Genomic DNA, 12,115 nt, shown 5'->3' with positions numbered 1-12,115 from the left:
AAATCCCAGAATTCAAAAAGCACATTATTCTAGTTCTTGTCATTTATGAGCGGTCAAAGAGGGGGGAAAAAAAAAGAGATAGTGACAAAAAAGACTTTTTTAAAAGTGAGTTTCATTTGATTTATTGAAGCCATTTTTTCTATATTTTTTAAAACCTTCCACTAGTGGAAAAAAAGTTTTCACCTTCAAAAGAACCTAAAATGGCTCATAATTAAGTGAAGAAAGTAGTACAGAAACAGTACCTGATATCTTTCCCCACAACTTAATTTCATGAGGGTTCTTGAACCCAGAAAACTGTTAATAGTCCAAATTCAGGAAAGCCTTTAAACAGATGCTGAACTCTCACTGATTTCAAAGGGTTGCAAGCACAGATTTAAGTGCTTTCCTGAATCAGGGCCAGTCAATGACAGAATGGGCATTAAATTGTTATATATTACTGGGAGAGGAAACCACAAAAGTTACTAATAAATATGAACTTTTTTTAAGCTTTTGGGAACTACTGAGAGGTTTTTAAAAATATTGGCAAAAATTGTTTAAAAAAATAAGGTGTCACACACATTTCAGAATCCAGAAACACTTTTCAAAGCACTAGTCTTTGACCAGTGATCAAGGGGCAGGGGAAATAACCCCCAAATTTGTATTCTGTTGCTGCTTGAGACTCACTATTATTCCAGACTCCTTCTGTACTATATACAACTGTCAGAACACCAGACCAGCTGTAGGTAACATTCAGCCATACTTTCCCTTGCAATTCCAAAGGTATTTCAAAATCCTATGTTGAATGTTTTAAAAATGTTACCTGTGAAGCCTCAGGGTTGTAGTCATCAATTTGTTCCATTGTATGGATATCTTTATTGCCAAGAGCAATTTGAAAAGCAGTATCATCACCAATATGTCTAAGTCAATCAAATTAAGGGGATATACATCTGAATATTTGTATTATAAATACAAAATAGTATGACAAATTACAAGTCGTACTCTAATTTCTATATTAAAATAGGTTATTAGAATAATCCAAAAAGTTAGTGTCCAAAGAATATATACTGCTGCACACGCTGCTCTCCCCTGACCTCGTTCAGTAGTAGCATCTGGCAGTCCTGGGATGTGTGGGTAAGTCACAAAACAGTCCAAAAAAGAAAAAAAAAAAAAAGGAAGTTGTTAGTTACTACTAGGGAGAGCCAGCAGGAGAAATAATGGTGGCCCAAGAAAATGAAAGTCTCTGTCAGTCACGCCCCACAGCAGCTTGGTGGGCGTTTCAAAGTTGGGAGCTAGTTCTTAATGACTCCCTCCCTTCATACTTGGATTTCTTATTCCACCATGCTGGGAGTTATAAAAGAAAGACAGAGGATGGGGAAATGCCCCCGCTCTCACAGGTAAATAATCCCCACACAGGTTAGGCAAATGACAGAAAGGGTCCTAAGTGTTGATGGGAAAGTTACAATGTGTATTATCTTAACACCACCCACAGTAGTCACTGTCTCAAAGAAGTCAAGACAGTTCTTTAAAAAAACAAAACCAAACTAAATTCAGTCTAAAGTTAAGCCAAGGAACATTTTCTTTAAAAAGCATATTTGTGATTTTAGAACCAAGGGTATTTCCAATTACTGGAAGATTTTTCCTTCTGATGAGAGCAATGCTTTAAAAAGTTAAAGAAAGACAGACTTACTAACTTTTGATAGGCTGACTGATCAAACAAAAGCCTCCTGTATAACAATGGAGAAAATTACAAAGGAAAGGAAGAGAGGAAATCCACTGTGCTACACTATTTCCCACATAATATGCTAGTGCACAAAGGATACCGCCCTGCATAAAGTAGTGTTTCTGGATCAATGCTGTCATCATAAGCATTCAGAGGAACAAGCTTCCTCTTGACTGGGTCAAAAACCAATTGATAAAGGAAAGTATTATTGGCTCGAATAAATCCCTCTATGTACTCTTCCGATACAGTTATATTCATCTTCAGGTACTGCCCAATTTTCTTAATAACCTGTCAACAACAACAACAAAAATATTGCTTTATCATCACTTCCAACCAAAGGAGATGCAATACCATGCACATCTTCAAAAGTAGTATTCCAGATATTCTTGAGGAGATACTCTGTGACTATATGAAATGTTGTTTTGAGCACAGGGCAGAAGGAGTGGAAGAAACACAGCAGAACATACATACATACATAGAGAAATTTTATATCCAGATATCCTAGAAGGAGTACTCTGTGACTACATGGAAAGCTGGTGTTAGCACAGTGCAGAAGGAATGGGTGGAGGAGGAATGTAATAGAACAGCCTTCACACAAACACACACACTTTAAATTAGCAAACAAAACCTACATTTAGTGACAGTTAAGGTTGTGGCAGGACACATTCTATCCGTCCGAAACCTTAAAAGCAGGGAAATAAGAAATTAATAGAGAGGGACTTGTGCATTCCTTTCCACCTTCATATTCCCAGCCACATTATTAATAACTCCCTCCAACTCTCCATAAGGCTTTCATTTCCATCTCTAACAGATACCATTAGCAATACGTACCCCATCTTCATTAATGTTTTGCATTAGAGTACAAGTTTGATGAAGCTGAGGTATAACTAAATGTATCCTTTATTCTAGTTCACCCTTCTCTCTTCCACCTTCAAACACACAAAGCTAAAAATTATTACATATGACAAAAGAAAGGCTCTTAAGCTTTCAGAAATCCTTTGTTATTTATTTTTAATCAACAAGAATACTGACTTAATATTTAAATAGTTTCTCCAATATATATATTGGATTTAGGTACTTTTTTGGTGGTTCCTTTGAATTCGTTAATTGGTAGTTAAGTTTTGAGACAAGTTTCTTGAGAAGGATGCATTTTAGTATACGGGCAAAATTTTACCCTCAAAGAAACTCATTTTTTTTCCATTTAGAACACCAAACATATTTTGGAAGTATGTTTTCTGCATTCATTCCAATTACTTTTGAGTGTAATTCACTGCAATGAGAAATCTGAATGCTGTTTCACACACTGTTGGATCAGTATGCTTATTGTCCGATGCCAACTCTGTCCACATATTTATTCAAGTGACACCATCATAGGACCTAATCACATTAGCCACGCCATCATGGCCTCGTTCACCTGAACATCTACCAGTGTGATTATGCCACCATGTGTCAGCAATGCCCCTCTGCCATGTACATTGGCCAAACAGGACAGTCTACGCAAAAGAATAAACGGACACAAATCTAACATCAGGAATCATAACATTCAAAAACCAGTAGGAGAACACTTCAACCTCTCTAATCACTCAGTGACAGACTTAAAGGTGGCAATTTTGCAACAGAAAAGATTCAAAAACAGACTCGAAGGAGAAGCTGCTAAACTTGAATTAATATGCAAACTAGATACCATTAACTTAGGTTAGAACAGAGACTGAGAATGGCTCAGTCATTACACTAATTGAACCTATTTCCCCATGTTAAGTATCCTCACACCTTCTTGTAAACTGTCTGAAATAAGCCATCTTGATTAGCACTTCAAAAGTTTTTTTTCCCCCTGCTGATAATAGCTCCTCTTAATTAGCCTCTTACAGTTGGTATGGGTACTTCCACCTTTTCATGTCCTCTGTATGTACAAATATCTTCTTACTATATGTTCCATTCTATGCATCCGATGAAGTGGGCTGTAGCCCACAAAAGCTTACGCTCTAATAAATGTTAGTCTCTAAGGTGCCACAAGTACTCCTGTTCTTTCTGCGGATACAGACTAACACAGCTGCTACTCTGAAACCTGTCCTTATTGCTTAGTTACTGGCTTACGATATTTACAGCTGAAATGCTTCCCATGAGATATTAGCGAACAGCAGCTTTTCAGGTGCAAATTTCACTATTTAGCTAAGATAGGTACACTTAGTTTTTTTGTTTTTTTTTTTAAATACTAGTTTGCTTAAACAGTGGAAACTGTGATTAAACAATGGAAAAATCTACAAGATTTCCTTCTGATATTAAGAAAGCTTGATGAGCAAGTCAAATAGGTTAGATACATGCGCTACCAATAAATTTGTGAAATAGAGAAGAATAACACTTCTTAAATCCTCAAAGATCCACATCGAGCAGAGCACTTAAGCAAGTGCTTAACTTTAAGCAAATGGGTAGTTCAGCTGAAGTTAACAGAACTTTGGCTTGCTAGATTAGGGCTACTAGCAATTGTGCCTTCAAAATAACATGAGGTTCCATGTTTATCATTCCTTAAGAACGCTCTTCTTCCATATTGCCCACAAGAAATTAATATATAAATATGAAGAAAATACAATTGCAAGCTAAAAATCTATTCTCTGGATCTCTCAATGTGCCAGGTTTGTTTTCGGTGTAAGCTCTGTGGGGAAAGAACTATCTTCATTTTTATGTCTTGTACAGCGTCAAACACATTGTTTACCCATGAAAATGATAAAAAATAAGCAGACGTGAATACACATAGGGAGCAGAGTAAGAAGATGTCACTTCTTCCATCAATCATTCTTCCACAGAAGAACCACATTATGTAGTTGAATCTAGCACAGTCTGAAACCAATTTAAAAGTTGGGGGCTGGTTTTCTGGGAATGACACACCAGGAGTAAATAAATGATAGCACGAAGGACAATCCTTTAGGCTTGGAAAAACCTGTCCACATGCACTACATATTCTTGAAGAATCAGAATAAATCAGTATTCGTTTTATTTAGGTGTTGAGAAACAGTGCTCCAATGCTGTTTTATTAACAAAATACACCATTCTCCAACATCAGTGAAATACTTCCTTTGATCGTATCCTCAAAATGCAGGTAGTTAAGGAGAATACCCTTCATGACATCCAACCCCTCAGATTAAAAAAAAAAAGTGAGTGATATATAAAGGTCTTAGAAATCCTAAAATACAAATCTGAGCATACATTACCTTAATAATATCAGGATTACTAGCTAGTTTTAATAGCTTGCATGCCTTAGCTAACCCAATTCCATGAAGTGATGGAAGGTAGTCACAACCAGAAAGAATGCACATGTAACGGAATTTCTCTTCAGTAAATACATCCCCAAGCTGTTTACACCTTCCTAGTCGAGCCTGATCGATCTCTAGTCCATTTCCAAACTTGTCAATTTTCAGAAACACCTTGAGATAAGAGAGCAAGTAGTAACATTAATTCTCATCTCATTGTATTTTATGCACATTGGTGAACTCAAGGGTGTTCCCCCTCAAACATTTATTACATTAATAGCTTGTGATGTTTGCCTTGCCTATTACATTTGCTTTCAGAAGACTAAATTCTAGAAGGTACAGTGTGGCCTGCCAGAAACTCCACAGCCAGTAGAGGATGCATGTGTTAGAGTGTGTTTTGAAAGGAGCCAAGGAACAAAGGACAGCTTGCTACACAGGCCTTCTGCAAAAAAGCCACAGATAGGATAGTCTCAGATGCGTTCTAAGAGTCAAGTGTTGTGGTCAAAAAGTTGTGCGTAGGCTTCCTGATCCAGCAGTGGCATCTGAGCATACATCTATTTGCAGATTCCCGCTTCTAGAATATGGACACACATTAATACTAATTATTATGGGGGTTGTTGTTTTTTGCTTGGTTTGGTTCATATTCAAGAATAGGAGCATCTTTGGTGCAGGTATTTTGCTTTCTCTGTTTGGAAATCACGTACTACATTGTGGACACTACTAAAAATAAATATTTATTAGTTTGTGGCACTTAATGGAGAAACAAGGTTGAATTTGACCCTTAACCTCTGTGTCTCAGTTTCCCTATCTGTGACAAGACAATAGCTGTACTTACATACTTCACAAGTGTGTATGGACAATTAGTTTGTACAATGCTTTGAAGATGTAAAGTGAGATGTAAGGGCTATTTATATTTATTACCTTTTTACACCCAAAAGCCAGAAGATCCGAGTCCTCTGTAATTATAGCTTGTACTATGCCAGTCTTATTAAGATAGGCCAACTGAGCATCAGCTTCATATGGAGCAACAACACAATCAACTCCTTGGGCACGGGCAGCCTGTACACAAACAAGTATAAGAACAATGTAAGAATTGAACACTATTATTACTGGACTGCAGCAGCATCTAGGCTGCGGTCAGATGTAGGCCTTATTTTGCTAGGCATTGTGGATACAATTTTCAAATGTGCCTAAGTGTCTTAGTAACATTCTTCATTTTCAGAAATGACTTAAATACTTAGGAGCCTAAGTCCCATTGACTTTCAATAACACAGGCTCCTAAGTCACTTTTGAAAATAGAAGTTAAGCAGTTTTGAAAATTTTACCCTGTGTAAGCATATAGTAACAACAGTCAATACTTAAAAAAAATCTTACAGTCTTGTAACCCCAAACTTGCAAATCACTGTGTTGGGACACTGCCCATTGAAATCCATGGGGCTCCACTCACGCAGACCCATTTGAAGGATCTAGCCATAAAAGTTTAAAAATAAATAATTTCAGTTTAAAAACCAAACATTTGCTAATAAATAACATTTCCTACGTTGGCCTCCAACGCTATCCACATCCATTTGATCTGACCACAACGGTTTATGGTCCCATTCCAACCAGTTTTTCTGTTCAAAGAAAGAACATCTGAACAAATAGAAGACTGCTAAAACTCTGCTATGACTGAGAACTTCAAAGATCGATTTCCTGGGCCATTTTTTAAGTGATCCATAATTTTCCTATATAGAGTTGTTTGCTAACAATTAAAAATACAAAACTGTACTATTTCCTCCCTGTCATTTATTTATGCCAGACTGAGGAACCCAAGCCACAAGTGGCTCTTTCATGTGTCTCCTGCAGCTTTTTGCAGCACATGATGTTAAAGACAGTGTGATTTAATTATTAACCAGTTTAAGTAAAAGAATCCTGATTGGCTAATATGTTATTGACAAAATAATAATACTTGGTCAGTCATTTTGCTGTGAGAATAATAAGATTTCCCATGTCATACTGTTTAAATATGACTATATAGTACTATAGTAAATGAAACAATGAATTCACGCTACTGCGGCTCTTTTGGGTAATACTGATCGCTAATTTGGGTAATACTGATCGCTAATTTGGCTCCTGAATCACTGAGGTCTGAGTATCACTGATTTAATGCTAAATGTCAAATGTGGAGTACACTCAATGGTTTAGTTAAAATTGCAAAGATACCCGTGAATGATTGTCATGTGCCAATTCAAAGAAGTCTGGCATAATGAAAAGCAGAGTGGAATACGGTAGATTTATCTGTCTGCTGTGCTGAACAGCCAAAAATGTGCCTAACACATACATCAGGACATCTTGCATGATTATATGTTGAGAGACAAATTTCATGTAAATATGGGCAAGGAAAAGCAATGAGCAACTATAAACATAGTGGAGAAGCTGCCAACAAAAACTGTAGATGTCATTTGCAAACCTACTATATATATATATAATTAACAACTTACCTTAATAACTTCATGAGCCATCGCATGGGTAACATTGACACTGCGCCCAAAACAGTCTCTGGCTTCTGATAACTTCCCCTCACGAAGCAATTGTTTCCCCTTCAGAAGATTAGCCTGTCGTTTCCTACAGGGTAATAAAACAAAAAAAACCACCTCCCTCAATATATATTATTATTATTATTCCACATTTACATACTACCATAGTTTGCATGACACTTCATGAAGGATTAAGATGGACATGGTTTCTTCTCCAAAAAGGTCAAACTATGTTACACAAAAGAAGAACATGAAGATATGAAAAGGCATAGGAAAAAGGGGTGCAAACAGATACAAATAATGACAAGTCATTTTGTAGTAATGCTTATAAATAGTAACACATTGACTAGAGACTGAGGAAGAAGCAGGCAGCACAGGAGTTGAGATGAACAGTGCAAAGTAGGGCAGAAGAAGAGGGTTTTAAAGATGGTTTCAAGGAGAATGAAAATGTTTCACACAAGAGGTTTGTGAGAGAGTTGTGTTTCCTTCCAGATTGAGTCCAATACCACAAATTGACTATTTCCCAGGTTTAAAGAGGCAAAGACCTCATGAGACTTAAAACTCCTTGGGGCAGGGACCATCTGTTTGTTCTGCATTTGAACAGCGCATAGCACAATGGGGTCCTGGTCCATGACTATGGCTCCTAGATACTACCAGAGTGCAAATAAATAATGAAAATTGCTAACCTAGCAATATTTGCAAAAATTCAGGACAAAATTTAATGACATCAGCTCACAAGATAACAGCACTATCAAATCAGAATCTGAACCCAAAACCCAGGCCCGAATCAAATCTTAATGTAATGCAGATTGAACAACAGCCTGTTGACCCATTACTAATAATTAAGGCTAAGTTTCAGTCATGGGTATTTTTAGTAAAAGTCATGGACAGGCCACGGGCAGTAAACAAAAATTCACGAGCCCATAACCGGTCCATGACTTTTACTAAAAATACCCCTGACTAAAACTTGGGGGGCGCCGCAGATACTGGAGAAGGGGGCGCAGGTGCTCGGGGGGGGGGGGGGGGGGGGTGAGTCACGGCCTGGAGAAGCAATGCAGGTGCTGCGGGGGAGGGTGCAGGCAGGCTCCCTACCCAGCCTAGCTCAACATGCTGCCTCCACTCCGCCCCAAGCTCCAGTTATGCAGCTCCCATTTGCTGGGAACCATGGCCAATGGGAGTTGCGGGGGCGATGCCTGGCTGTTGGCAGAGGTAGCATGTGGAGCTAGGGGAGCTGAGGGAGAGGAGTCCCCGCAGCTAAGCAATGGCCCCAACCCCAAGCCCCATACCTAAACTCCTGTTGCTGGGGGCCCCGAGACTGCCCCAGTAACAGCCAGCGCAACTGACCCAGGGGCTGCCCGAACTGTTCAGGCAGCTCCTGGGCCAGCTGCACAGGGCTACTGGAGAAGTCACGGAATCCATGACAAACACGGAGCCTTACGAATAATAACCAACTACCTGTACTGGCAATAAAATAATTCTACACTTCTGATCTCATTGCACAAACCAGAGGTATAACTACAGAAGGTGTTTCAACTTACAAGTTACTGAAAAGCTATTGCTCAAAATATCTGCTTTTTCCCCCATTTATAAAATATTCCAGTTTTTAAAAGAGAAGTTCTATTCTAAAAAAACCAAAACTCTCAACAGTATTTTGGTCCTCAGTGTTAAAATAATCATTACATCACACTGTAAGAAGCGTAGAAACTAAAACAATCTTTGATAAGCCCAGCAAAATTACCAGTTTAAAAAATATGAAGCATAAGCACACAACTGGTATAATTTGTCTGCAAGTTGATCATTACTTACTCTCTTCGAGCTTTTTCCACTTCCTTTTTAGAAGGCAGGGTACATCCATCAAATACTAGAACTGGCTTGATCCCAAATGACAAGAGCATATCAACAAGTTTCAAGCAGAAGACTACATATCTGTAAGAATATATATATAGTTTCATATTACGAAGCGTGAAAATATCCATTGCTTGAGAATGAAACTTAAACCTTAAGACTACCACATATTTCTAACTTGCAGGAAAAACAAAAAAAAGTTGATGATAATTAGCATTCAAGGCTGTCAGTGGGTTAAAAACCTTTTTTTAAAAAAACGAATAGTACACACATTTTTTCTATGAAGGAGTCCTCCTTATGTCCTGTCTCCAGTGAAGCCCAGTCCACTATGAACATCATCATCTGTTATGCTGTTTATTCTTCTTTACAAATAATTGTGTGTCCAAAGAATAAGTTACACTTCACTGAAGTGCCAAATTGTATAGCATTTTGTAAACTATAGGACAGATCATCTCCCTGACGCCTGTGAGCTGAATACATGATGCTCAAACAGAGAGGGGATGCATATTGCATTATCCTTTCCTGAAACTCTGCAGATGACCTTCTGGTGGAGCTTTATGGTGATTAAGGGGTGATGAAAGTGCTTACCATCTATGTTTGCCACTATCCACCCATCACTCCAGATGGCGGATAAATACTGGGATGCCTGTGCTAAAATGAAAACTACGTAAAGCATCATTAAACTTGGGAATTGGGACCTGTGCCTATATATACCCCCTCCCAGAGAAAGGAGAGGTTATTATGATCAAGAGCAGGGTATGACCTTGCCACAGAGCAGAACTAAGAACAGCCCTCAGATGGCAGGGAAGACAAAGCAGCAGCCCACCTTCACTGGTCCCCAAGCCCATCTTTTCTGGAGAAAAAGATTCGTGAGAGATTCTAAGATTAAAGATTCCCATGTTTCTTCAGTCCCCCAATCTCCTCGGTATTTCTATGGAAATGTACAATTTGGTCCAGTATGTGTATATAGGGATTATTTCACTTTTACAGATCTAGTTGCCTGTGGCTGAAAAGCAGCAGCCTTTACACAGAACTGAAGGCTATATTATTAAATATATTATTATTATTTTTGACAGTCATCTAATATTTTTCAAGTCTTAACTGACCACACAGTTTTTTCTAACACATAATATGGGAAAGTAGAGAGCAGCTTTTACAGTGTTATAGCTAGAAACACTTCTTCTGGTGAGATAGACACTGGAATAGCTGGATCATAAAAAATTGGACCAAAAGGAAGTGCTGTAATATTTATGAAAGTGGGGCAGGTCACATCAGAGCACGACAGAGGTTTCGACCAACACCCAAAATAAATCAAGCTTAGCCCAAACTGCCTAATTTTGACTCATTTCCAGTTTAAAAAAAAAACAAAAAAACACTTACTTAAATAGATATTTCAACCTAAAACAAAAGCTTACCTCCAACTCTCCCAGAAGGTTTGTGAATCTTGTAAACAAATTCAAAAGCAGGCATATTTCTTTGGGATTCATTATAAGCAATGGACAATATATAATAAATAATACATGTTGTGCAGGGTACTTTTGTGCAGGAAGAGGTTGATCTCATTCACAATATGGGGTGCCAGAATTACTTAACATTGTTATGTCATTCTGCCACATAAGATTGTTTATGAGCGGTCATTTTTGTACCAGAGTACATACTGCCAGTGGCACAAGCTGCATTATAGCTGGGACACTTTTCATTTTCATACAGTAAAATATAGATGTTATTCATGAAGGGCACATTGAAAACACCTCTCCTGTCTGATTTTTAAAAAACTTACTCTTGATATAAGCAACACCAAAGACTGGGGGGGAATCTTTTTTTTCCAATGTTTACTTTGTGTATCTGACAGCGATTTGTATATGTAGACTCACTTTTGCTATTTCTCCATTTGTGCATGGTTATAAAACCACAAAAATGAAACCCAGTCAGTTTTTTTTAAACATAAGAGAGTTAAAAGCAGTTTCAAGTTGGCAGTGTCCCCTTACTTTGTTAAAAGGCTGAGAAACTCACAAAAATAAGTTAGGGAAAGCTTACTGGTCAGTGGGTTCTCCTTTGGCTAGCTTTTCAGCACAAGCATAGGCTCCTTTGTGCAGCCAGCAGTAAGTATCCACAGCTACCACTTGCCCTTTGTATTTCTTCACATGAGTGGGTTCCGCTGCCTCTTTGATAAACTGGAGCAGGCCGTGGATTCCCATGGTGCTGCTTAAACTGGAATCAGGAAAGAGGGAAAATGTGACACAAAACACGTTTGCTCGCCCTGCACGAGGTTTTCATCTTTGCACAGGGCCGATCGCACGAGATGGCGGGCAGGCGAGGCAGGGAAAGAAAAGCACCTGGGACCAGTGCAGCCTGCGACTGGCAAGAGAGCCACGGAGCACAGGGAGACCCGAGCTTCGGCCTCCTGCCCCAGCGCACGCAGGCCCGGGAACGACAGCCACGCCTCGATCCCGGCCGCGGGGGGCCCCGGCCGCTACGCCCCGTCCGGATCCCGGCCCCGTGTAGCCCCCCTTCATCAGCCCTGGGGCACCCTCGTCCCTCCCCCGACGGCTCGCCCCGTCCTCGGCACCTGGGGCTGTTCGGAGGAGCCGCGAGACGCTCCCTTCTTCCGGCTGGGCTGGCTCCGGCCGCTCAGCCGCCGGGCGCGCGGGAGCCCGGAGCACTTTCAAGCAGCGCGCGCTCCTGGCCTCGAGACTCCGCCCCGCCCCGCCCCCGGAGCCGCTCGAGCGCGGCCTGGCGACAGACGGCCCCTCCCAGCATGCCGGGCGCGGCGGAGCGTTGCAGGCTGGGATATGTAGTCCGCAGGGGGC

General features: G+C 39.8%; 1 protein-coding gene across 4 annotated transcripts in view; it reads right to left on the bottom strand.

The window, feature by feature from the left end:
* EXO1 (exonuclease 1) overlaps nt 1–12,115 on the bottom strand; it is a 28,093-nt gene that overhangs the window by 15,577 nt on the left and 401 nt on the right. Inside the window, exons 1-8 of one of the 4 annotated variants that reach the window (XM_048843748.2) lie at nt 11,875–11,992; nt 11,343–11,516; nt 9,267–9,386; nt 7,425–7,548; nt 5,866–6,003; nt 4,906–5,118; nt 1,800–1,987; nt 800–896 (exon numbers count right to left, since the gene is read on the bottom strand). In XM_048843748.2, coding sequence (XP_048699705.1) covers nt 800–896; nt 1,800–1,987; nt 4,906–5,118; nt 5,866–6,003; nt 7,425–7,548; nt 9,267–9,386; nt 11,343–11,503 — 1,041 coding nt within the window. In that variant the 5' untranslated portion in view covers nt 11,504–11,516; nt 11,875–11,992. Of the gene's footprint in view, nt 1–799; nt 897–1,799; nt 1,988–4,905; nt 5,119–5,865; nt 6,004–7,424; nt 7,549–9,266; nt 9,387–11,318; nt 11,517–11,874; nt 11,993–12,115 lie in introns of those variants that run through there. The other 3 variants (XM_048843749.2, XM_048843752.2, XM_048843751.2) reach the window with 3 other exon arrangements.

Source organism: Caretta caretta, chromosome 3, assembly GCF_965140235.1.
Source record: "Caretta caretta isolate rCarCar2 chromosome 3, rCarCar1.hap1, whole genome shotgun sequence".
NCBI lineage: Eukaryota > Metazoa > Chordata > Testudines > Cheloniidae > Caretta > Caretta caretta.
Note: the sequence above shows the minus strand (reverse complement) of the source record. Positions and strands in the feature narration are given on the sequence as shown.